This window comes from Corvus hawaiiensis, chromosome 13 (assembly GCF_020740725.1).
Source record: "Corvus hawaiiensis isolate bCorHaw1 chromosome 13, bCorHaw1.pri.cur, whole genome shotgun sequence".
Lineage (NCBI taxonomy): Eukaryota > Metazoa > Chordata > Aves > Passeriformes > Corvidae > Corvus > Corvus hawaiiensis.
Genome location: NC_063225.1, coordinates 6,118,014 through 6,145,440, shown reverse-complemented (window position 1 = coordinate 6,145,440; position 27,427 = coordinate 6,118,014). Strand labels below are relative to the sequence as shown.

At 41.5% G+C, this 27,427-nt stretch overlaps 1 protein-coding gene across 1 annotated transcript in view; it reads left to right on the top strand.

Annotated features, from left to right (window-relative positions):
- Positions 1 to 27,427, top strand: part of AGBL1 (AGBL carboxypeptidase 1) — a 272,244-nt gene that overhangs the window by 157,092 nt on the left and 87,725 nt on the right. Inside the window, exon 22 of the mRNA XM_048318195.1 lies at positions 23,712 to 23,872. Within this exon, the coding sequence (XP_048174152.1) occupies positions 23,712 to 23,872 (161 nt within the window). The remainder of the gene's footprint in view (positions 1 to 23,711; positions 23,873 to 27,427) is intronic.

Here is a 27,427-nt window from a genome sequence, read left to right as displayed (position 1 = left end):
GGGAAAGGGATTAAGCACTGAAAACAGAATCTTAATAACAAATTCATGAAGGTTTGATGCTTAGAGACTGCTAGTTCTTCTAGTTTGACCTCTTGTATGTCATAAGCCTTTGGGCTTCACCCAGGCAGCTTTGTACAAAGCTTGTTAACTTGTGTTTGTGTAAACAGAAAAATATCCAGGCTGGATTTGAGAATATCACAGGACTGGAAATCTATCTGGTCCCTTGGCATTTTCTAGGTGTTAGTAACTGTTAAATATTATTGCCTTATTCTCATTTGAATTTATCTGCCTCATGTTTTAGCTGCATTTCTGTTTTCTCTGCTAGTTTAGACAGACCTTTAGTAACTTACTGGTTTGTTCTCTTGAAGGTACTTACACAATGCAACCTAAGTGACCTTTCAGTCTTTTTGATAATTAATTAAACATGCTTAATTCTTTAATAGTTTGTCTATATCAGAACATGCAGGAAAGTGCCTCTGAATTAGCTAAAGGTGCAAGTGGAAATTCTTGTGCTAAACCACATTAAGCTACATGTCAACACTCTGAAGCAGAATTAAGGTGCCCTTAATTAAATTTGGCTTAACTCATTTCTAAAGTAAATTAAACCAAACTAAATTGTAAACACTTTAGTTTTGAATACCAGAGCAGAAATATGTGCTTCTGTGTGCGATAAACTTGTAAAGTGAGGGTATGCTTATGCCAGATGAACTCAGGCAGAAGTTGATAAACCTAGTTTGGGATGGAATTTGGAGTTTTATGGCTTATCTTTAGGTAAGACCCTGCATTGCATACTGCATATGGATGATGAAATAAAACCCCAAAAACTGCTGTGATCTGCCTTGGATGTGTTATATTCTAATTTTTGTCTAAGGAATACATGTGCTGCCAGATGGTGGGAGATCTACAAGTGAAGATATGTGGTCTAGAAAGAGACATTTTGGCACAGCAAGTGACATGCAGAGATGCAGATATTGGGGACAACTCAGAAATTATTTGCATAATTGTCATAAGCAGGGAAGGCTCAGACTTGAGGAGGTTGAAGATATTAGAAATAATAATAAAAAATGTTGGTTCCTTATAGCCAAGAGAAGAGAAAGAATCTAGAGGCATTCAATGCTGATGATGTGTGATACTCTACTGAGAATTAGAAGGATATCTCTGAATGTCTTTTGCTGCAAAACAAACCACCACTGGGATATTTTCAACCAAGTAGTAGTCATAGATGAGCCTCACTTAGCAAAAGTGGACAGAGGAGTAAACACAAGTACAACGTGACAGTGCATTGTCTGTCTAGACCAGAAGTATGAGATGCAAAGGCATGGTTGGATGGTGCATTTTGGGAACAGACAGCAGTGAAATATGTGGAGTGGTGTATGATAGGATTCTTCAGGGCTTTTGATGAAAAGGAAAGACAAAAATCTTGGTGATTTTACCAGAGTTTTTTAAAGGTGTAAATCAGAGGAGGAATGAAAGATAACTGTTGGTTGCAGAAATTGCTATGAAGCAGAAGACCTTTTTTGGGGAAGTGAGCCATGTTCCAGTACTCAGGGACATCAGGTGGATGAGGGTCCCTTGCCCTTTGGAGGAAGAGAACTAATCTTTCATGAAGTGGTAGGGGGGGCAAGCCCTGTGAAAACAAATGCAGTTCAAACTCAAACACCTTGTCATAAATAAACTGAACCAGTGCAGGGAAAACTGCAGGCGCAATAATTTCTCAAATGTCTCCATACTACTGCTAAAGAGCAATGAGCAAGACTAATTAACAGATCATCTCTGTTGATAAGGTGTAATTTAACTGGCTGTACTGGAACCTGCTAGGAAAGTGTTGGAATTGTACTTTTTGAATTTAAACATCTCTAGCTACTGGTCTGTTGCCTGCTTGGGGAGGACAGAAAGGGCAGTAGCATGTCTGGCTGGGATGAGGGGAATGGCAGCGTGCTACACCTTCATTTACTGATAATTCAGGTCTACATACTGCAGGTAGGATGGCAAAGTCTAGGAAATGATCCTGCCTGGCACACTGAATTAAGCTAGAAAATGGGATAAACTGCCTCAGAAGCACTTGTATTCCATACAGAAAAAGTAAATGTGTAGCCATGGATTTCAGTTTGGGTGAGATCTACTTGAGATTTCATGTGACAGCAGTAAATACTATTAAAGATTCCAAACATTAGAGATGACTAATTTGTAACACAAAAGATGTAGTATCCACTGTAGGTCTATTTTGGACTACTTTGTAATAGGAAATGATGAATTAATCTTTGTTGTGGGAGTTTGTGGTTACCTAGACACCAGTGATCATGACCCAATTACATTTAATGTGGGCAGGGGACAGTGTTCCTATTAACATGTTTTCTTGTATTTTTTTTTCCTTAATAAGGGTGATTTTTCAGAGCTGAAGAAATATTAGAGGTAAAGCAGACCACAAGAGGGAAGAAAAAAAAAAAAAAAAAAAGAAGTATTATGAATAGAAATTGAGTCCTTTTCTAAAAAGGATTTTGCTATGTATCCAAAAAGGCACAATTCTCTAATTAAGAATTGAGGATATGTTCAGTTGAAAACGATGCTGCTTTAGTAGCAAGAAGAAAGTAATAATTAGTGTGGAGGACAGTGACTCATAATACTGATGAAAAATCTACATGATTGATTATAGTGGGACAGATTTCTGTTATTTCAGTCCCAGTTTCATTGTTAGCACTCTAGTATTTCTGAATATAATGAGTAAACAACAGTAGAGGTCATTCCCCTAAATGTGGCTCATGAAAATAATCTTGTGAAGAATAATAGCATGGATTTACTGTCACTGAACAAAGAAAATGGGGAAAATAGACACCAGCCATTGTAACATTGGAAATGGATACAAGAAGATAAAAAGTAAAAATTCATGGCCGTCAGTCCTTAGAACAGTAAGAAAGTATTTGAGACCATCACCAGAAAATAACTTCTGGAATGCTACTATAGAAATTATTACGTGGATAAGATTTTGTTTACGAAAGTGGTGCCTTTAATTTGTTGGAGGTATTTCTTTTCCCACCCAAGTCTATGTTAGTCTTTTCAAAGATTATAGCCTGTTCTTGCCTGGGTGTTTTCAATAATGATGATAATAAATGTTGATTATCTTTGCCCTTATCATTTCTTCTTCTGGGATTTATTAGGTCACTGGACTAAGAGAAAAGGGAACGAACTCTTCAGGACCTTTTCTATCTGCCATGGATTGGCTCTTTAAGTCTTGTTCAGTTTGTTCTGACCCAGGAATGGGAAACTTTCTACTCTGTTGACTGTACACTTAGTCCTATTCCAACATTTTTTCTTTATAGATTGGCTTTAAAAGAGACCAAATCCTTACAAGGCTGATGCTAGGACTTACGCCTCTGAAGATGCTTTACCTCATTTTCTATTGTTGTCACCATCTCCACAGTCAATGCTTCCTCAGCACCTTTTGCCACAGAAGATAAAAATATTGATATGTAGTTGTGGAAAGCAGGTGTTGTCTTTGAAATCGTCTGATATTTCAAGCCAATGTTCCCATTTTGCACTGGGGTGAAAACACAGACTTGTTTTAAAATGACTTGCAAAAATTGAAAACAGCTGATCACAGAGCAGGTCATTACCCTCTTTCAGCTGAGGAAAACTCAGATTCCAGTCTCTCTGCTTCAAAGCAAGGATGTAGATTGTTAGAAGGTCTTTTGTTGAACTTGTCCCTGCTTCTCATGTAATAGTTGTAATATTTTGTGTAAATAATGAGATCTTCCTTGAGCCAGAAAGAGATTAAATTGCGCAACTCAGCAACAACAGTGCTCACCTAAAATGGAATAGCCCCCATCCCTCACAGGGAGGAAGGGAGCTCAACTTGCAAGGATATCTTTCTTGTGGAGTCTGATCAAAAACATCACTCAAGAGCTGAGCAGCTCTCCCTGAGAAAGGTCACCTGTGCCGTGTCATACCCTCACAAACAAGTTTTGTCTTAGACAAAACATTTCTCACCAAATCTCTTCCTGCTTCCTACCTCCTCTTAGCTTTATGAATATAGCAGAAAGTTTCCTTTGGGGGTGCTGAAAGTAATGACTGAATTCCACAATGAATTTGAATCAGAGATTCATACAAAGCAGCAATGAAAAAGACATTTTATAATGAGTTTGAGGAAGATACTGTAAATGAGGATGGGGAAAAAGTACAACTATGTACTACCAGGGCTAAAAAAACCCTAGAAATTTTGTCCAGTTTACAGCAGCTTAGTCCTGCTGGAGATCACTTATTTTATAAGGTATAATTTAGAACAGATATATAGATTTTCTTTTGCCACAGAATCCATAAGGGCAGTTTGCACTTGCTCATAGGTTTTTTTTTTTTTGAGTAGTCATTTGTTTAAAAGATACTGCTCAGCAGATTGTGCAGAGACTTGTTCTGGTTTGGAGGGGAAGCTGGGAGTTGATAAAATGATGTTATCTTGCAAGATAATTGAAAAGTGGAGTGAGATTATTTGGTTTGAATTGCTATCTCTACATGAAAACAATGGAGTATGAATCTAGCCTTTCTGAAGGTGTTTACTTTAGCCCTCCTTTTTTTTTTTTTTTTTTTTTTTTTACACATTACATTGTGCTTTCAATTCTGTTTTTACTGCCTTTCTCATATTTTTCTTTCTAGCCTTGAGGAGGAATAGTCTTGGATCTGTTATGTGAGTTAGGGAGAAGGGCTGCATAACCCTGGCATGATGGCCCAGAGCATGTATGCCTCACTGGCTGGCAGTGATGGGGAAGAAGGGAGACAACCCTAGAACACAGCACAGACAAGCAAGCCTGAGTTACTTGGTGACTTGTTCACAACCTTCAGCTCTCCTACACCCAGGTGAATTGGCACCTGAATAAACCCTGTCACCTGGGCTACCTGACAGAACCATTCCACCAAAGATGAACGCTGTGAATGTGCAGTAGGTAGCTGGACACCAATTTTGTAATGACCTTTTAAGAGCAGCCCTTCTGTCTCTTCCAGTGAGGGAGAATGAAATAAATGGGATCTGAAAGTGGAGCTCAGGCTGGCTTGGAAAGAGCGACAGAAAGGTCACTTTTCTGATCAAGCCAGTATGTTCAGTGATTGGAAGGGCTTCCAGGGGTCAGAGCATTGAAGCTTTTTCTGGGGCAGGAACAACCCTGCTAACTTCCACATACACAGAAATTACTTGAATTTCTTATCCGACTGATCAGCTCTATGTAGAGGTGTTGCATAGGCTGGGTACCTGCAACAAGCCACCAAGACTGCTTCTGTGGTTTCACACATTTAGTTCTCACCAAATCCTTTGATTTTTGTACCCTGAAGTACAATTTGTACTGGGGCCTGGTATTAAATGTCAGCTTTGAAAATAGGCCTTGTCAGGACTAATGCAAAATTCATTCTTGTGGTTAATTTAGCGAGATAGATCAGCAGACATTGTACATTTATTAAACAACCATAATTATATTTATATTAATGCCAGTCTCTGCCCAGGAGAGATTCAGGCCTGGCATAATAGGATTTGTTTCTAATGCAGAATAGAGATCTCTGAATATAGATACAATGATAAACTCAGGGTTCTGAGAATGAGGCCATGTTGTGGGCTGAGCTTGAGTAGCTCTGTGATGTTCAGAGTCTCGTTCTGCAGGTGAGGCTGTGGGCTGTGACAGAGGTACATGGTCAGAGCTCGTGTCATACTCTGGGAATACTGCCAGATTTTTGGTTATTCTGGGTGCTGCAAAGTTGGTTGAAATTCATTGGTGCAGGTGTTGACTGCTTTCGGGTGCACTGCACGTGCATGTTCATTCTCTTTATAAGGTCAGCAAAGCATCCTGACTCTTCTAAAGGCTGCCTGCTGTGCCTGAAGTGTGCTTAGTTTCACTCTACCTCCTCTCTAGGATATGGCATCAAGTCATTTTAGTAAGAGATTGATCATGTAGCACATTTTTATGTGGGTAAGTCATTGCTTAGGCTTTGAAAACAGATGAGCAGGATTCTTTCTGAATTTTTCTACGTACAGTTATGTTATTTCTGGAAAATGGCCTGTGGTTATTTCCCTGCTCTGTTCTGCATTGATGTCCTGGGAATAAAGCAGGAGCTTTCTGGGGCAGTGGCAGCTCTGCCCAGTTGGTGGCAGGTGGCAAGAACAACCTCGACTGGATTCAGCAGCATCTTCCTGCTTTTCATGCTGACACAGTGCCCACCCCACCTCTCCTCCTCTGCATACTGATGTCCTGCATCTTTAGTCTGCTTGTCTGTCACTGCAAACAGGGGAGAGCAAACTTGACAGTGGTGGATTGAAGGATTAAATGGTTATTGATTCCCAGATCTCTTGCATTCCTAGAGGTGGGGGTCGGGAAGGATGTGTGCCTGGGGACAGAGCATGCAGGTTTGTAGGGGTGTGTTAGCATGGGTGGGTGGCAGGATGTATGTGATTATGATTTTCACATGGATTTGCACATTCTGGCTGTGTGCAAGTGAGAGATTGTACTTGGAAGAAGCTGTGCACAAAGTTGTGTGTACATGTGTGAGTGTACATTTATCTCTGCTTGTAGGCAGAATGTGAAATACTGGTAATTGGTATCAGCACTACCTGAGTCTAACACAAAGATTGAACTCGATCTTGGAGGTCTTCCCTGGACTAAATGATTTTGTGATTCTACTACATGAGAGCATGTATCTTGTGTAGACATGTGGAATGCACATGGGTGCTCCCTGTGGGTCTATACCAGGCAAGGTGGAACTAAAATGATGATGAACTGGGTGTTATTCTGCTGCTGGGTGACAGTGTCACAGTTACCAATGCAGGTAGGGTCGGAAGAAGGCAGAGATGCATAACCTCAGCCTTCCTGTTAAATCTTTCCTGCCACAGGACCTATGGGAGTCTGTAGTAGCCTGTGAGAGGGAAAAGAAGCTCAATTCTAAAGGAAGACTGAAAAGAAAATGCACGCAGCAATGATGGAATTCAGATTTCATTAGCTTCTGATATCTCTGTTCACAGGAAAAAAAATCACATTTCCTTGGTGACCTTTTAATAAATGCAAAGCTGGGGGGTATCCTGTCTCTCAGATCCCTTCCATTTGTAACTAACTGGAGTGGAGGTGTGCAGTGCATGGGACTGCAGCGGAGCCTCTGAAGGACAGCACGCTCACAATACTGCCATTTGTGCATTTCTTGCTTGCCTGTGGGAGCCCTCAGGACAGCAGAGAAGATGAATGCCTTGTGAGGTTCTGTCCTGCCCCTTCTTCTACCCAGGGTTGGAGCAGAAGGGTGGGGCAGGCTCCTCACACTGTGCAGTCCTGTTCAGTGACACCTCATTGATGTGAGGGGTGCCGGGCTCGTGGAAAGCAAACCAGCACAGGCAGCGCCTGTCACAGCTGCTGCTTTCAGCTGTTACCTGCTGCTTGTAGGGCAAGGGAGAGCAGCTTGTCCCTTGTAATATTTCCTCCTTTCTGCTCATACAGTGTTTATTGAAAGGTGCAAAGGAGCCTTTAGATGTTCTTGACTTTCCTTACCTTTCTTTAGGGTCTTCTACAGCCTTTCAGGCATGTCTTTGTCAGCACAAACATTTTGGGAATTAAAATTACTTGGATGGATTTAGTGGCAGAGAAGTACAAGAAAAAGCAAGACCATTTCAGCTGGAGAGGGAGATGTGGAGTTAGACCCTACTGAAGTGCCCTTAGCCTGTGGATAGGGAGATGCTCAGTATCCCATAGATGTGTACATGGTGACTGGTGCATGTCCTTGATCCTGATTACAAGGGCAGACCTTGCTATCAGGGTATTGAGACGATGTTTTAGTGAATGTGCTGTTGACTCAGTGTTGTCAACTGGTGTAGCATGAATGGGACCTTTTGTGAGTCCATTGCTAGAAAGGAGAAGTCTTATCGGGATTTCTCATATATTTTTTGAAAAATCTTTTGTTACACTCTCTGGGAAAGAAAAAGCTTGGGTAGATTTATGAATTCACGTGAAAAGGTTCATAAAAGAGGGACAGCCTGAAGAGAGATCAAATTATTGTGGTACAGATTTGGCTTATTATCTGCTCATACAGCCCAAGAATGAGAAGCATGTGGCTCTTCTAGGTGTGCTTGGAATACATAAGTACAGTCCAGATGGCATTTAAGGTCAGGCTGGCTTTGCTGGAGATCCTGACTGGTTGAAATAAGGGAAAGTAAAATTCTGAAGAGAGGCTTATTTCATGAAGACTGAATAACAGATATTTCAACCCCCAAGGTGCTTCATTATATATCCCTCTCTTTCCAGTCAGTTCCACTGATTGCATTTGAAAGTGTACAGCTATGATAAACCGAATTAAATGTGAGCTCTCATAACTCCTCACCCAGAATCTAAACCTTAAAGAGATTCCAAAAAGGCAGAATCAGTAATTGAAGGCCTTCTCCTTTAAGACAGCCAGAATGCTCCCAAGACAACCAGAAATGTTTTACCCATATTTCTGTGTCAATACTACTGAGGCTTGGCATAATCCCAAAATACATCTCATTTATGTATATGTTCTTGAATTTAAAAGGAAAAGAGGAAAGAAAAAAAAAAAGAAATTAATAAAGCCTTAAGAATTTTTTCCTCCGTTGCCCATGACACATTTTTTTGGAAACAGCACAAAATTATTTGTCATGTATACAGAACTCAGTCTCTTTGTATAGCGATTGTAGAGAATTTGCTTTCACTTGGAGGGCAAATCAGTAGTAGGGTAAATGGAGAGAATAATTCCATGTGTAACCCATGTAATGTGCTGACGATTTGTCTGTGAGGGGGTGATTAGTCCTTGTGAATAGCTGTGCCCACAGCTCTTGCAAGCCTGGTACAAGAACACTTAGGGACCGAATAACGACTTTGTCTTCACTGATTGCATGTAATCCTTATTGGGTTTTGGATGCACAGCAAGGTTAGTGGCACCGAGACACAGCACGAGTTTATTATGCATGACTGTAACCTGCTTGCTGACAAATGTACTGTCTCCACACCCAGACAAAGAAGTGAAAAAGAACAGGTTATATTTTTCCTAAATCATTTGCCAATCATTTTTGATTTTCATTAGGAGTCTAAAAGTCTGGGTAATTGTACAGCTCAGAGTGGCTTTGTAGGAAAGGGCTTAATTTTTATGTTTCCATTTAGTGAATTTTATTGTATTGTTTCTGAGCTCACTGATGAATAAATCCTGGTTACACTGAAGCAAATGCCTGGGAAATAGAAATACAAGTCTGTGTTACTCCTTTGTATGTATTGGGGGTGACAGGTATTGCTGAGTGTAATTAATTCCCTTGCAAAAGACCAAGATCTGCATTATTGTGTTTTCCCATTTTAGCACTAATTACTAGAAATTATTAGCACGGTGTTAATAAATGAGTGAAGACTGTGTGCACAGTTTACAAGAGAAATAGATACGGACCTCTGTGTGCCTCTATTTAGCTCCTGCCTGTACTTTCCTGACTCACAAGAGGTGAGTGCTTGTACTGGTGGAGTGTTTGTGTGCAAGGAATATTTGAGTGCAAACTTGTCTTGGTTGAAGACTGTGACTGAATGTGGGCACACATATGAGTGAACTAGTTCAAAACATGTTCTCTCACACCTCCAAGTACACAGATGTCCACTGGTGTGTCTGGACGTGGTGAACATGTTACTTTAATTGTGTAGTTATGAATGGCTGTGTTTGTTATGGTACCTGTGTACCAGAAATGTGTTCTTGGATGTCGGTGATCGTCATTCTGAGACAGAGAACTTTCCATATGTGCCCTTTTCTCTCATTCATCCTCACGGGTGTGTCCTCTATTAGTAGCAGTTAATAAGGCCTTTTGGTTTTTTGTTGTTTTGGGGTTTGGTGTTGGGTTTTTTTTTCCAGAGAGATTGTGCATAAAGAGCTTGGCAGAAGGTGGTATTTTCTTGAAACCCATGTCTAGCACTTTTTTCCCACTGTCAGCCAATTACTTCCTTTAATGTCTGAACATAAGACTTGCCAATAAAAGTCCCAAAATAGCTTCTCTCACTATTACTAATGTTTGCCAACAATAGCTAGGGAAGAGGATAGGAAATCTATTTTTGTAGCTGAGTTCTAACATGAGGTAACCCTGTAGGCTTTAATGAAAATTCATTCGGTGCCTAAAGCTAAAATCTTATTTGTACTGGAAAGTTTTTTTGACCAATTCAAATATGAAAGTTGAGAGGTGACAGGTGTTGGTTACTTATGGACTAGGAGGTGCCGGACAAGTGAGTGCAATGTAACATAGGGAAGTTTGGCTGTGGTTTGGGATGTTGTAACCTCTGAATGGAAGAGCGTGGAACAAAGCTGAGTATGTGCTGGTCTAGGCTCTATCCACACCAGAGCCCTTCTTGTCTGAGCTTTCTCCAGCATCAGGACTGAATGTGAAGGACTGTATGCAGAGCTGAAGTGGAAGGGACAGGCAGGTTCAGCTCAGCTAGGGATAGACAGATATGTCAAGGGAACAATTTTTCTTGTCCAAGCTACAGCTTCTGCAGTATCGCTCATCTGGAGCTGAGACAGACAGTTTGGAGCCTGTACTGAGAAAAGAGTTAAGTGCAGTGGTACTAATGTGATTGTTTATTGTCTTCTTGAGCCTGTCCAGATTCCACCCCTGTCCACCCCTGCTGTGTGGGACAGCACCAGCTCTTTATCCTGCCTCATATCCTGCCATCCAGCTGCACTTGTGGACTCTGGACAGCCTTTGTCAGAGTGACTGGTGCTCTGTGGGTGTGACTGAAGACCTGCCTGCTGTCCTGGTCTCAGTATTATCTGTCATTTTGCCCAAGTTTCATGTATTGATGGTTTTTTATTACAAAGTATAAAGGATACAAGTTCTTTTTAAGCCAGGCTCTTTCCTGTGGTTTTGCAGTGGGGATTTTGAAACCTAATCTTTATTTTTTTGAGTCTCTGATTTTTTTTTTTTTTTTTTTTAATAAAGTATGGCAGAATTCCAGATTAATACCTTCAAACACTTTAGTTCCTAGCCATGCGGGGTGAAGTGTGAGAGGTACAGAGAATTGTGGGCTCTCTCCCTAACTCTGCCAATGCCCTTGACAGGGTGTTTTTGACTAGGTTACTCCTCCTCTGATTCAGCAGCCCTGCTTGAATCTTGCAGTGCTGCTCTCCTACCTCCCAGAGGGTATCCTGTGATTAATTGTGGGATGTATCTAAATGGCTTTAGCATGCAGGCTGAAAGTCACCAGGGACAAAGCTGTTACTAGGGCAGGAATAAAGGTCAGGCCCTTGCTGACATCGTTGTCACGATTAATTAATACACTAATCTCTATAGCTCCTCTTCAGCAAATATAATTTGGCCTCGACCCTTATTTAGTTCATTTTACTGTGACTTAGCTTTGAGACAACTAAGGAAAAGACCCTGATGGAAAAATCCTGCTTTTTGCCATATACCTTCCCCTCGACCAGCCCTATAACTTGTTCCCTCCTTGTTAACTTTTGCTCCTGTTTGAGGGTTTTGCAGGAAAGTCCCCATGCCAGTTAAATGTCTCTTCATTCCATACCAAAAGAAACTTATCCCTCAGTTCAGGTTTTGAGGAGTGATAGCTGATTGCTTCAATTACTAGGAAAACAGTGTGTGGAATTGATTGAAGGGGAGAGTTAACATCTGATTCTATTTTCCTGTGGTTATTTCCTGTAGGAAAGTGCAAGACCAATTCTGTAAAACGTTAGGAGGAAATGTTTGTTCCCCAGGTGAAGGGCTGAGTCTCCATCCATGACTGCAGGAAGGAGGTATCAGTAGTTTGGATTCTGTGGCCACATAGCCCTGAGGCTCAGCATTTTGGAAGAGCTGTTTTTGAACACAGAGTCTGTCCAGGCTCTATTACAGATTGCTACCAGCATCAGAAGATGCAGCAGGGCTTGGAGAGAAGCAGAAGGCAGAGTGAGTGAATGTGTGTGGTGAAGCGCAGTGAACTGAACCATCCTTGGATGGGCAAGAAGGAATATTCCCTGCAGTGCTACCCACTGGGAAATCAAAGAAATGAAGAAAATCTCTCCTTGTCTTCTCTTTAGCTCTTAGTTCTGGTTTGTTGTACATTCCATTCCTTCGTGATTACACCCATGTCTCAGTCAGGTATTGTTTTCTGCTTGAGTTGGGAACATTCCCTAAAGCTGTTCTGAGTGCACAGTACTCTTGTTCTCTTTCTTAGGCTAGTTTTAGACTGAATTTTGGCAGATTACACAAGTGTGGAATGTATACTGTCCTGTCTTACATCATGATTTATCCTGTATCATTTATTTTTCCTTTAACAGATCCTTAGGACTGTCAGTCTAATATGCATCAGAGGTTGAAATGTATTAACATAATGCAGCGCATTGTGGGTACCCCATGCAAATTGTTCTGTGGAAAGTCATGTTAAATTATGTTCTTGGGAAAAAAAGGGCAGAAAAACAAAGGCTTTCCTTTTTTTAACTGTTTGTTCTGTGGATTTCTGAGCAGCTGCCAGAAGGGCAGGTTTAAGCGAGTTGTTTGCCATTCAGCACCATGTGGAGTGATGCTCCTCCCCACAAAGCACTGCTGAAAGGATGGAGTTGAAAACTGCAGTGGGTTTTCTATACATGTCTCTGGGATGTTTAGTTTTAAAACATTAATAGCTTGTCAAAGGAAAAATCTGAGTGAATGTTGGAGTGGCACAGTAAAGAGAAATGTCTCGTCACTTTTTTTGTCTCCATTGTCTCCATCTCCTCATCTGCAGGAGCATCAGTTTTTGTGAACTTGAAGGGCTTCAGACACCTCTTGGAAGAGGCAGTTCTGATCAGACGTAGTGTTTTTAGATCTTTGTCTTCTTTGTTCTCTGTTACCAAGGTCATTTTCTTGGAAACTGGCTCCTTAGTTCCTCTGAAAGTCCATACACTTTCCAAAGTGAAGCAGTAATCCTCCTTTTGGACAGAACATTTGATTGTAGTAGAAATGATTGCAATGGCACAAACAGAGGATTATCATTTTCAGTAGAAATCATAAAAGGACTCCTAAGAAAAAGGCAGCATGTTCTTATGCAAATTCTCTCAGGTAGTACAGCTGAGAGCCTGGAATCTGGAGTCGGCATCTCCTCTGCTGATAAATGTTCATCTGCTTTGCTGTGAATGGGCAGTTGGTTTTCAAAGACTCAGAAACTTGTAGTTAGTTTTTACAAGTCCTGTGTGCTTCTCACATGATGCTCTCTCTAGGAGGTGAAACATTTGTCAGCTGCTCTCCATTTGCTTATTTCTGGTCTCCATCTCTGAAAAAGCCAACATGGACACGTTCATGGCAGAACAAGGGGCAACATGGGCTTTTGTGTGGGTCACATCAGTTACCCCACTTGCTTGACAGAGCTGCCTCCTCTCAGCATAGCTCTGTCTCTCTGAACTTTTCTCCTTTTCTTCAGTCTGCTCCTCACAGTCTTCAAAGACCTGATTTCTTTGTCTCTGTCTCTCCTAAAGCATAGAGTGTGCAGGTGTTAAACTGATCCTGTGCTGGTGGGATTATGGAAGGGAAAATACTGGCAGGTGCTTTGCAAAAGTTTACATTCAGCTGCCACTTTTGACAGATAAATGGTAAATATGTCCAAATGTCTAAAATCATCTGCATGCTGCTGGTCAGCTCCTCATGGACAAGCACCACAAGTTCCTATCTCCTGTAATAAAGTAGAAGTTTTGTTTTGATCCTCATTTTTGCTTTCCTTTTAGTAATAATTTCTTTCAATAAAATTTAAAGCATAAATATCTAGCATCCGTATCTTAATGGCTCTCAGTTTACTTTGTGCCACTGGACATGTGGGCTGTGATGAAAGGAACCTTTGGGCTCTGCAGGCCTGCAAACCCTTGTTAGTGGTTAACAACAATTGGTTCACCTGAAAGGACCTTCTTGATCTTTGATTTCTGACTGTGGGTATCTCATCCCTGGGACTCATTGCAGGATATCCCTCCTAACCCAGCTTCTGAATGAAATGATTAGTAACTTGCCCTTGAACTGTCTGGTGAAATCTCCCTCTAACCCAGCTTTCTCATGTATTCTGTAACTTTGTATGGTATTATTGTATTACACCTTCGTTTTGTGAACCTATATTATATTAGAGCAGACATCAAAGAGGGTCCTGAACTATTTTTGCCTGAATTACCCTCAGTGTTATCAGCCATTCTTCAGGTGACTAGTATAGGGTATTCAAAAGAAAGAGAAAAAAAGGGTCATATTTTCCCTGTTATTGCCCATTTCTCTGCTAAAAATGACAAGAAGCAAGAAGGGTCCTGTGTCAGAATGATTGCACTGACACCTGTGAGAGAACAGCCAGTGAGCTCCTTGCTTGTACTTCCATCCTCCCTCTTCAAAGGGAGCAGGCACCAGGCTGGGGGAAGCCCTCTCCTCTGCAGTGCCTCTTTGCTCTGATCTGAGCTGGGCAGAGATGATTTTTGTGCTTTCCCATGTGCCTTTGGCTTGGAAAATCAAGGCCTGCTTTGTTGTTTTAGAAGTGCTAATACAATAAATTGTAGAATCATAGTTGCTTCCTGTCACTGATGCTGAGGTTGTAGGGAGGGGTAGGTGGGAAGGCTGGCTTTGATGGTGTTTGCTGAAGATGACCAAAGAGAATTTGTGATATGGAAAAAAGAAATTAGCCTGCGGGAGCCATTTATAATTTAAGAAAAAAGTGTCAGGTAGCTCTTGACATGTATCAGAATAAGGGGATGGATATAGAAGGCATGAAAGGTTACAGTAATGAAAGCTGAAATGAGAGGAAGGTGCAGAGCTGTGGATTGGTCTGTGTCCTTACCTCTCACCTGTGAGGGTCTATGTGAGGACCTATTTAAAGTAAATTTTTAAGGAAACCAACACACAGAGGGCCTCAGGATAATCTCTTCTGGACATGTGCATGTAATTATTCCACCATGGAAGCTGCCATGTGCCATCTGATGTGGCCAGGAAAGCCACCCCCAGGCAGAAGCTCTGCTCTGAGGCCCTTGGCAGAAGGAAATGAGGGATTTTGTGGAGAGCAGACATAGACCTGGAAGAAAGAAACATGCTTCTATGCTTCAAGGAGTGATTTGGAAAATAATAATGGATTCTAAGCACTGGAATAACATGAGTTTGTGTAGGCTGAGATTGGGATATGTTCTGGAGTCACAGGTACCCTGGCAGAGCTCGTAGGCAGCCAGGATGGGAACAGAGCAGGATGCTGTGGGACCAAGCTGGCTGCTTTGTACACAAATCAGTGCTCACACATTGTCTGCTGTGTGATTTGATATTTGATTAAGGTTGTAACTCACAGAATTAGGTGAATCCCAGTTTTTTTCCCCTGTAGTAGTTTTAAGGAATTAAGAAATTGAACTACTAAAAAGAAATTATTAAAACTGGTCAGCAGAGTCAGCAGTTTACTGTCTAAACCAGGTTCAACAAGGTAAATAATCATAATTATGATTCCTTATGTTTGGAAACTTACTTGATTCCATGAGAGAACCACCAATAACACAACCACAGGAACTGGACTAACACAGGGATAAGGAAACTCAATGACTGGAGAGTATTAATAGAATTAATAGTGCCCTGTTAATATGATTTGTAATTTTTTTTAAAGAAGTACAGAAGTTAGAGTGCAAAGGAGAAATTAGTATACAAAGTTTCACTCATGGCTTTCAAGGGTGAACCTAGGCTAATTTTCATGCAGAATGGTATCAGTGGGCCTCCCAGATGAGTCAGAGCTGATGAAAGCAGAGGCTCTCGCAAAAAGAAAAAAATAATCAAGAAATTTTGGGAGTTATGGAGTGAGAAACAAAAGGGACTGTTTGCGTAGTCAAAATCTAGTTAAAAGGCTGGTAAAAGTGGGTAGGATAAGGCAACATTGGGATGGAAAGAAATGTGAGGTGAATCCAGTTACTGCTCTGGGAATTGGGGCTGGCCAGTATTTGTAATTTGAATGACTGGAAGGCAAGGAGATAATAAGATAATAAGATAATAAGATCTGCTGCGAGCAGCTGATGCAAATTATACAGTGGGAAGAAGGGCTGAAAGATTGTGGGTACTAGAATGGAAGATGAAACATAGGCAGTGGCAGGGTGCAGCATGTTTGAAGGAATAGTTTAAAGCATTCAGACGCATGGCTGGGCTCTGAATTAGCTCTAACCATTCAGGAAAACATAAGTAGCTATTATAAAGACAGCTTGATAAAGATGTCTGTGCCATGTGCAGCAGCAGCAATAAAGAAAAAGTGAATAAGATTCCTGTGTGTGTGAAGAAACAGGGAGACTTGGAAGATGTTCTAATATCCCTGTAGACGTGAGTGGTAATACCTCCTGCGGAGTACTGTGTGTGTTATGGGTCATTTCTTTGTGAGAGACAAAGCAGTGATATACCTGGGCTGGAGGGAACAGATGAAAGTGTTTAGTGGCCTGGAAGGCAGCTTCAATATGGGGAAAGCATTAGGGATCCTAGAGCTGCTGAATTCTAAAGGGGAGGAACAAAGCTCAGCAGGGCAGAGAGCAGAGCAGCGTGCGGCAGGAACACCGAGCACCGGGCTGGGGGAGGCTCTGCAGTGCTGGGGATGTTTGGAGCCAGCACAGCAGGGAGCAGAACCCACCTCACGGCGTTCCTCCTCTACGTGACACTGCTGCCAGGCCAAGGCACAGCTTCAGTGGTTTGCTAGATCCCACTGTGGTCTAGTGTGGCAGCAGAAGGATGGAGATAATGTGGGGTATCATGCTGGAGCAGCTGGGGTGTTGTCTGAGTCGTGCTGGCTTTCACTAAATCTGCTCTAGTGCCCCTGTCCCTGTGCTGGTGCGAAAGTGAAAGGTGCCAGGGTCCTGGTGTCTCATTTTGGATGGGGAATTAAAGCACACTAACCTTGCTGTATCATTTTGGTCAATATACATATTTTCATCCCCTCTCTGATGGGAAGAGTAGAATGTAGTTGTTAATTTAAATGCTTGAAAACCATGCAGAAAAATAACAAAGTGTTGTGTAATATAATACAAACGTGTGTCACCGTTCCATGAAATTAAGATGCAACAATTGATTCTTTATGTAACACATAATTAACCTGGGGATCCCCACTGTGAATGGCATTATGATGACAAATACCTTACCGAGATTTTTTTAAAGCAGGTTTGACACTTTGAGTAGCATCTACGTTTACATTAGCCAGGATGGGTACTATAAATCATTTTTTCCAAGGCATGTGATGATCAACAGCCAGGATTAGAAAATTATTTTACACCCATGGTGAAATATGGCCAAACTGGGTAAATTCACAGATGAAGAGAAGGCTTGGGTGGTCAAGAGTCTGCTTACTTTTCTGTACATGAAAATTATTTATAGAGGAAAACTTTTAAGTGGAAGAAGAGGGGAAGAAAAGTCATCCAGGGATTAGGCTGCCAATTTAGAACTTGAAAGATTTCAGCTTCTTGCTTTCCCAAACTGCTTTTAAAAGCTAATTCATTTGACACAGATTCTGAGACGTACTTAGAGCCCCACCTTACACTTAATCTCCAGATACCTCAGGCTACAACCTTTCTGTGACTTGTTCCATGTTCCACAGAGTTCAGATAGCAGGGAATGAAACATATGTGAGAGGAGGTAATGGCTAGGCTACAGATGAATTTTCAAGGCACCATCAGATACCAGTTAGTCTGTTGCAAATACTGGGAGCATGGGGAAGAAAGGTGCTTTCTTGAAAAAAGCGCTTGATAGTCTCCAATAACTGGTAATTGCTTTATTTCCTTACACCTCCTCAGAATTCCAATGTCACTTAAACAGTTCCCTAGTTCTGTTTCTTGTCTGCCAAGTAGGCAGCTTAAGTATCCTGGATCAACATTTGGTTTCTTTAAGAAATTAGCATGTTGGGTTTTGTTTTGTTTTTTATTATTATTTAAAATAATGGCCTTGCCTATGTTATTGGTTATGTCTACTGTCAAAAGATTGCTCTCTGGACTGTCATATCTTCATTGGATGGTGCAGGCAGGCTTCTCCTCCCCAAAACTGCCTGCAGTCCTCAGATAGGAACTTCAGGCACTCCTGATCCTGTTACTGTGAAACAGTGCAGACTCCTCTAAAGTGAGCAGTTCTGGCCTGGCATATCCTTCGCTCAGACCCTTCAGTTCTGTTTGAAAAGACATCGTGGGACAAGGTGAAAGATTTTTCAATGTCTGCAGAGAGGGATAAGCTTAGTCCAGGTTCATCCAGGCTCTAAAATAGGTCCCCAGCATGTCACAAGGAAATGAATGAGACAGAAAACCAATGTACTGCTCAATTTTATTGGAAAGAAAGAACTCTGCAAAGAATAACATCTTTCTACACGGTTTGTCTGCATAAGGTGGAAAGTACCCTCATTTCTCATTCTCTTTCTGTTCCCAACATGACCACCCATCACAGTTGTGGCCCACATAAAAAAAAAAAAAAAGAAAAAATATTGTGCTATTCCATGCCCAGCTACTACCTCAGTGTGGGAAGTTAAATCCACTCCTGTCTCCATCCTGTGTAGTTTGCAAATTTTTGACATAAAACATTAGCAGCAGTGTTGGGGTAGAGTGGTCAAGCAAAAATAGCTAGCTCAGGTACAACACTAATGCAATTTGGCTCTCCCAACACATGATGAACTTGACATATACTGAGTCATTCATGGGACATGATTAAGGAAGGGAGAAAGGATGCTGAGGAAGAAACAGAGAAGGAGAAGGAATTTGGGAGGGAGAAAACGATGGAGGGAAACCGCTGTGGAAATACTGCAAGGAAAAGGTGTAGAGATGGAAATGTCAGAAAAATAACTAGTCAGTGGAAAGAAGGAAAAAAACCTTTCCCCACAGTAGAACTGGAGAATTCATAACCTAAATAACCTAAATAACTGGTTTTTTTGAGAGAAATTTGCAACAAGTTTTTGTTTGCTAAATCCCCAGTTCTCCTATGAGCAGTTTTTCCAGGACTATTTCTCCAGCAGATTGGAGGGAGAAGATATTTCATCTTCCCTTTCAGTCTGTTCCTTGAACAGTGTTGCCTGTGACATACATATCTTTAATAGTAAAAGAGCCCATTGGAATGATTAAAACAATAACTACTTCTGTGCTGTTGAAGTTTGCTCAGCCAAAACACCAGCTGAGCTCAGCAGAAGTTTTGTGAGCAGATTCAAAGCAAGCCAGGCCTTTTCTCCTCACCACATGGCCAGAACACCAGATGAAATGAGGACAGAGTGCCAGATGTAATGGGGACAGATGTTCAGAGCAAGGCACATCTCTCCAAGGGTGCCAAAGTGGTCAAGGTTGCCATTAGCTTTCTTCTTGTTATCGTTCCTCTGCATCAGCATCCATTGACCTCAACAACCCTTCCTTCTTTCTCATTCTTTTATGTCTCCCATCCTTTTATCTCCTGTCTCTAACTCCACTCCCTCTCATCTTTCTTTCTAGAAATTCAGGCTAGCCTATTTTTTTTTTTTTTCTTGCATCTTCAGCCTTTTCTACTCACTTAATCCTCTTGAAATGTTTTGGCCCAAATTCCTATCCCCTCCACTTCATCTGTTTTGCATGCCATACCTGCTGTTGAGAGATCTCTGGGGCATGAGAAAAGCTGGGTTATTCCCTGCTGTCCTAGTTGTCTAAATAGCCAGTTCCCCAGCAGGTGTCTGTGTATTTTCATTCACAGGGGTTGAAAGTGCAGTAACCTTCAGGGCCAGCTCAAGCTAAAATTAAGGCTGCAGATACCAGGCACCAAACACCAGGCACCAAATATTTCATTCAGCTCCCTAAGTTTGTCCTCTAGAGCTTCCAAATGGCTTTGATTAGTATTCCAAGGGAGAGCTAACTGATGGAATTAGTGAGAAACCAGACTGTCAATTTATTTATACCCGGCCTTAGGGCATAGCCATTGTGCATGTGTAAAGTTATTGAGATGCAGGGAATATTCTGTAAGTGGGTCTGTATATGTGTTGACTGGAAGTGGGTTTGCAGGGAAAAGCTGTTGCCCCAAGGGCTGAACAGTGACCTAAAGTGGGAGAGGCTGCTGATGTGACCATGCTGAATGTTGAAAATCCTTTTTAGGAAAAAAATTGATCCCCCTGAAATTTTCTCTCTACTTGTATTTATTAGTATCTTCCAGCTCTAATTTTACTGTAATTCTCATAACCCTTGTGGAGAAATCTCTAATTTAACTCCTGGAGTCTTTCCACCTCCTTCAACAATATCTGTGCTACAGAACTATCACTGCCTTTGCCTCCTGGAGTATTTAAAGCACATGAGTAATGAATAATAAAGTTTTTCCATTACACTGTCATTCAGCTTGGGAAGTATTTTGAGGGCAAGCTGAGAGATATTGGAAACATTTAGTTGTGGATATTCATTTGATGCATCAGTGCCGAGCATGAATTAACTGGTTTTCCAATAACATTTGATCAATTTTGTTTAGGAAAATTTGTATTGACAGTATTTTGGCCAAATGATAAATCTTTTATTCCTGTTCCCCTGTTTTGTATTACAATGGGAAATAAATATATCCCAAATTTAGTCTGTTAGTAGGCATCACCTCCTCCCATTCTGTCTGTTGCAGTATGAAAAGGGTTTAAGAAAAGTTTTTCAGCTCCATTACTCTCTATAATAGCCAGGAAACAATTAACCTGTTATCCCTTAACATGATGCCTGCAGGAGATTACTGCATGACAGGGCCCAAGGGACCAATTTGCATTGTGCAGTGGAATGTGGTGCTTCAAGCTGATGCTGGTCCAGACTGGTACTTTGATGTAGTGGAGAGCAAAACCTGTGTGGAGCTTTGAGCTGATCATTAAAGTAGGATGGTTTAGTTAGCACGTTTCTGAGGATGGGCTAATTAGGACTGATGAGCTTGTCTGCAGCTTTCTGGTGCAGGGGTGCTGTTTCCTGCTTCAGAATTCGTCTGGATCCTTTTGGCAAGGGAGTCTTTGCACCATGCTCCACTGGTCACACAGACGTGACCAAGGGAGGGGACAGAGCTGTAAAGCCTTGTGCCAGAGAGGAAGATGGGGTCACTGAGAATCCAGGCTGGCAGGACACTGCAGGAGAGGTGCTGGCAGGCAGAGCAACTTCCTCCTGTACAGCTGTGCCAAGCAGACTGTATATTGTCACTTGGTAACACCCAGACAGCTTCGCTGCCATGGAGGTGTTCTGCCTGCCAGCTTCTCAACCAAACCAGAGTGCATCGCTTCTACCCTTCTTTTCTTCTTTCTTGTGTTTCTTAAAAAATATTTTCATAACTCGGAGTTGTAAGCACAATCTCAAGAGTTCTGCAGCTGGCTGTGCCACATGGTTACAAGGGAAGTGCCTGGAGGTCAGGCTTCCCTTTCAGGAATGCAAGTGGGACTGATTATTAACCACTACACCAGGTCCTGGTATTGTTGGCAGATGCCATCAATAACATTAATTTAACATATCACCTCTGTCCCCTGCTTCAGTTTAATGACAGCTGTGCTCTGCACCTCCAGCTCCTCCCTCTGCTGAGAACTGAGGAGGGAGGAAGGAGAGAGAGAATTGTCTGAGTTCAAATAAATAAATATCCATGTTTGAAGGGAAGAAAATATGCTAAGAGGCAGTCCTCTGGCTGAGTTTCTGCTGTTACTCCTGAGCTATCTAGTATTTAAGCAGTATGGGTCCATCGTACAGCAGCTGACTTCAGAGCATGAGCAGTTACTGTCTTAGGCTTCTGAGGTGTGTTATAGTTATAATAATAATAACAATATTTATTTGCTCATAGTTTTGTAAGGCCTCTTCATATCTTGAATAAAGCTCTAGGGAGTCATAAAGGCACAGGCTGAGTTTCAGCTCAGGCTCTGCTCACATCTCCTTGATAGCTGGACCCTGAGATGCACCCCAGGGAAAGCCTCGAGATGTTCTTTGTATTTTTTGCCCCTGAGAAAATAACTCTCTTGCTGTGGAAATGACGTCTTTTTTCTCTGAAATGTCACCACTTCTGTCTGCTTGTTGTAACTCTGCCACACTAAAATACCTTAAGTCTTTTAAAGTAAAATAATAAAACATTTAGGAATCTATTCAGAGCTGCTGAGCATTCTCATTGTTTCCTGTTAATGACCTTCAGTTCCCATAAACTTCTCCCTCTATTTCCTTGTTAATTATTGCTACACTTTTTTATGCCCATATCTTGCTTGGCAAAGCTTGTGGTAGAGGTGAATAGGAGGAGAGTAGAAATGATGTCAGGTATTTGCCCACTGTGATAAAAAACAGAGACTGTTCAGAAAGCAAAAGTGAGTTTTCCTGGGGCCCTAGACCCTGCCTAGCACTGAGGCTGTTCCCTCAGCTGGTGTGTGCTCCTCTGAGCAGGTCCTGCCTTGTCCAGCCACTCAGTACAGGTTTGAGTTCTGGATTATGCTCCTCATAACATTGATTTCCTGCTTTGCTCACAGGGCCTCAGAAATGAAACTGAATTAAAGTATCTTGTCAATAGGAAAATGAATTTGTGATCAGAGAGGGTGATTTTTATGCCAGATGATATTTGCATAGCCTGGGCCTGCTAGAGATGAAGTGATGGTGGTGCTGTGCAAGTAGTTTCTGTCCTCTGACAAAAATGCGCAAAAAACTCCTTAGGAGAGCTGCAAAAGTTTCTGTGTGAAATCTCTTCTTTCTTCACCTGTGTGTTTTTGGCTCACAAATAATCTTCCAGCTATACAGAGGTGCTCAGACCTGAGGATCCCAAAACATTATACAAATATAATTTTATGTAGAAAAACGAAAAATCAACATAAGATCAGAGCTCTGTCCCCTGTCACGGATTACTGAACACATTCTATTTTATAATATAAATTATAATGTGTTCATTACCCATGAGATGGTCACTAGCAAAAGTCTAATGGAGAGTGATGAGTGGGCTGTGCTGATGTGGAGCTCACACCATGCTTAAGGCCAGGGCTTATTCTGGCCTCCTGAGAGTTGCTAAGGAAACAGCCTGGGAATGGAGCTGGAAGTCTCACAGAAGCTTGGCTGGAGAGATGTTTTGTGCTGCAAAAACACGTAGGGCTGTTGTTGGCTGAGGCAGCAGCTGGTCCAGCCCCTGATGTGTGGTGTGGTCACTAAGTGCCAAAGATGAGGGACTTTGCAGTTTTAGTGTCTTTTTGGTATATCTGAGCTTTGTTTGCCCTGCTCTCACCAGACGTGTGAAGCTGCCATCGATTACACTGACTTACTCTGATGCAGGCACCTGGTGTAAAACCAAACACAGACTATTCACAGTCAGCAAGGATCCGCAGCTTGGAGAATTCCTCTCTTGAAAGATGAGGTTGATAATCCAAACCCTGCCTGTGCCACCAGCTTTTAACAGACTGAGAAATTCCTTAGAGGTGTTTGTTATTTTGCAATTACTTTGCAATTGATTTTCTTAAACAATTCCATAACTTGTTAAAGATCTCTTCCTCCCTTTTCTCCCCTTGTCCAGTTCCCTTTTCCATCTTTTCCACTGCCTAATGTCTATAATCACAGGACTTATTTTTCCCATTGCTTAGATAGACAACTCCTCTACAAAGAAAAAGAAAAACTGGATGATTTGTAAAAGTGGATTTATAGTCAGATTCTCCTGGGGTCCAAGCCTAATTCTTACAATGACTTCTGAAAATTTAGTTGAGGCATTTAAACTATTTGCCTCTGTTTCCCCTGTTGTAAAACAGAGGCTATTTTAGGATAGCTCCTGTAGACCATGTGCTGTTATTAGTTTACAAATGATTCTGTAGGGGAAACTGCCGTACGTAGGAATCACGAAACCTTGTGGCTCTCTCCATCAGGGCCTGCAGCTGGGAACACAGGAGCTGGAGGAGATGGGAAGCAAGTTTTGCCTTGGTTTGCTGATTCTGCACCTCAAATCCCTGCCCTGCAGCAAGGAGCTGATGGCTCAGGCAGCACTCCTGCTGGATCTGGAGGAGGAGATCACAGACCGGGCACAAAGGTCAGTGACTGCCATGCCCAGAGGGCTCTGCTGCAGGAATCGAGTTGGTGGGGGCATGTTTTGGGTTTAAATCTGCAGAAAAAGACCCTCCTTATGGCTGAGATTTGCATCTTGGAAACTGCAGTGTATTGAGAGTAATTGGAACTGAGATGTAGTTGACTCCCAAAGAAACTGCCAAAGCTGTGTCCTGCAGCCATCCATGTGGAGAAAATAGGTGGAAGAGAAATACCTGTTTTGTATTTTCCAGTGATTTTCCATTTTCCTGTCAAAAATGCTTACTGGAACATGGGGACGTTGCTGCCCCAGAAAAATGAATCAGCAGGAAACGTTTTCCTGCTCATTAATTGTCACATGGAGTTCTGTGCAGGTCAGATCCTCCATGGAGAGGATCTCTTATAAGAAAGGCATTATCTAAGTGCTGCACTGAAGGGAACAAGTATTGCAGATTATAAAAGGACATTGATAGCATGATTTAGAAATTTTGGGCCTCATACTCTATATTCCTATATATGGGAATTCCTATATATATGCAAGTATGCCACATATTCTTCTTTTCCTCACTGCATGGAGTCCTTTAGTCATTTAGAGCATAGATTTATGACTTTTTGATAGATAGAAAGAAGTTTTGATCCCGCTGCTTATTTAGGACACGTTTTTCCAAATTGCAAAATTAATTTACTTGCTTCCTAGGTTCGGTGGGGGGTATTTAAGTGAGTTTGCACCATTATAAATACAAGAAAAATTTGACCTGGAAAAGTGTCTGAGTATGAGATTAATCAGCTTGAATTTGTGATGAACCAAAAATGCATAATTTCTCTAGGCCACCATCACTTGTTAGTGCTATGTGCATCACATATGTTTGCAAGAATATTTTTCCAAGACAAATGGAGAAAGAAGACTCAGTGATGTGACATGATTTAAAGCTCCCCGATGGCTTTGCCATCAAGGAGCTCTCTCAGATTCATCAATGAACATCAAGTTTTTCAGTTGCAGAAATACCCCCGTAATTTATAGCAGACTTCCAGTCTCTCCCCTGCAGGAACATTTACCCAACATTAGCACCACCTGTTCCTCATGCCAAAACCCATTCTTGCAAGCTTGTTCACAGTTTTAGATGTTTATGAGGGACGGTTTAAAAAGAGGGATAAAATGTAGAGACATTTCTTTGGATTAGCTGTGCTCACTTGTATGTACGAACATATAAATGGAGCAATTAAGGTGGATGCTAAACACCATCCATGTTGTGGACAGCCATCCGAAAAATCATTGGTATGTCATTAGAGAGAGCTGCTGGAGCCTGGATGGGTAGATGGTTCTGGGATATAAATCAAACTCACTTTTGAACAGGAGCTGGAAGGGCCTTTGCATGAAAATAATGTATGGGAAGAAAAACATCAAACCCTGACTTTGTTCAGACACTGACAAAAAGCCATCTGGTCATAGTAACTCAGTGAGCATTTTCTCTGATCTTTGTAGCCTTCTGTTACTTTTTCCCTCAGTTGATTTTGTATTAATGGGAATTCACTCTATTTATCCAATACTGTGTGGTAGTTGATCAGTACGGAAGGAAGATCTCTAATTAAAAATATTTTTAAAGAAGTTAACAAAAAGATAAAAGTTCTCTTACTTTGTAAAACTCCCATGTGTCCTCAGTGGCTGAAAGCAAAGTGCCCTGCCCCTTCCAGTTTGCCCAGCAGTAGTGAGCACCTCTGTGGCATCCAGGAATGAATGTTATTGCTAAAAGGCAATTGGTGGCTAGTTGTTAGTTTTCACTTCACTGGGTATAACTGCAGGTTGTGAAATTTTACTAACTTGGATGTAATTTGTTACTATTTGCAGACCAGGTAAGCATCTGAATTGATAGTCCCACCCAGAGGTGTCACATTGCAGGAGCTGGTTGCAAAAGGCTGGGTGAAAGGAGATGCAGAGATCAAAGCATTTGCTAGCATATTCTTTTAAGGAATAAATAATTCATGGAAACTGATTGTGCCGCATATTGATATTCTGATTCAGAAAATTAACACTTTCCCCCCATGTTGCTCTGAGCCTAGCCAAGAGAATTCCGTGGTTTGGTTTTAGTGGGAATATTGGAACCAATGGAAGAATGCAGAATACAGATGGCACACTGATACAGACAGGAGGGCAGCTATTTCTATATCCCTCTCTCTACTCACAGGTTTTGAAAAAATAAAAATTATTCTTTATCAAAACATTTCTCTGGAGGAAGCTGAGGGGTGCCACTCAGTCTAATATTAATCTGTAAATATTAGGTCTAATCTAGTTTTATGAGGTAGTATCAGAGCCTCAGAGATTTATTGCTCTTATATCATTACATCAATGGAAATTATACTCTGCTTCTTCCTGGGCTAGACCCACCTTTGTGGGTTTAAGGAGAGTGAAATATTTGTAGTTAAAAATTAGCTCTGTTTTCCCTCTGTGGTTTCCAAAAAAAAATGCACAATATCCTTGCATGCTTTCTATATTTTGCTTCAGAAAGTGTGAGTAGGTGTGAATGAAAATATCCACATTTCTGTGTACCTTTGCCAAAGCAAAGTCAGACTTGGGGATCCTTCAAGTGCAACACAGGAAAAGTTCTGGGTGGTTACCTGGTGACATTTTTTTCTTGAATGCTTTAAATAGTGAGGAGCAGTGTCTTTTGAACAGCTTACAAGCTATCCCTGTTCCAGAAATTGGCAGTGTCCTGGTCCCAGGAAATGATATGCACGACAGATATTTAAGTGGGAGGCAATAGCTTTTACTGTAGCTAATGTTTTCTGGCAAAGGAAAATGTGTCCCAAAAACTGTCCTGATGACGTGTCTAGAAAAAGATACAAATATGGGTGAGACTTGCCACAGCAGTATTCACCAATATCAGAAGAAGAGATTAGTATTGTTCAGCCCTGATGAAAACACGAGTCTTTTCTTAGTTGTTGAGGGTTTTTTTGTCTAAATCAAGCTGAAATTAAGCTGTGAGCAGTGTGATGTATTGCACAGTGCTTATGTTAAACACATCTATCTCAATCTAGTGTGTTTTCTATATATGGTTTTCTGAGTGCCCATCTCTGTAATACTCTGGGTGACAGGTCAAGCTGCAGAACAAGAAGTTAATCCAGCACTGGATAAAGCTGACTCCCAGATAAAATGTCTCATTGCAAAGGTACAGAGATCAAAAGCTGTGGAGACACAGATCTCTTCTGTTGTGAAAACCCTGCAGTTCATGTTCTGCATTTGTCTCTCTTTGCCCTGGTGTCTGGTGTGCGTGGCATTGACTTGGCATCTCAGCATCTCCCTCCGACAGCAAACATTTTCACCTGTCAAGGTTCATAACTGTTTGTGTCCTTTAATTTTCCTCTTTGGGCTCTCTGTGCTCTGGGTATGCTGCAGCCTCATTCTCTCACCACTGCTGTGAGGGGGATAAAGGAGCAGGCTGGACCCTGCTTTCCTGGAATAAACTATTTGCTGTGCACTTTACAGAGCTCTGTCAGAGCCAGTGGTCAGTAATTTGGAGCAAGGTAATAGCTGTCAGGGAAGCGCCTGCTCTAATGGAGGCATCCC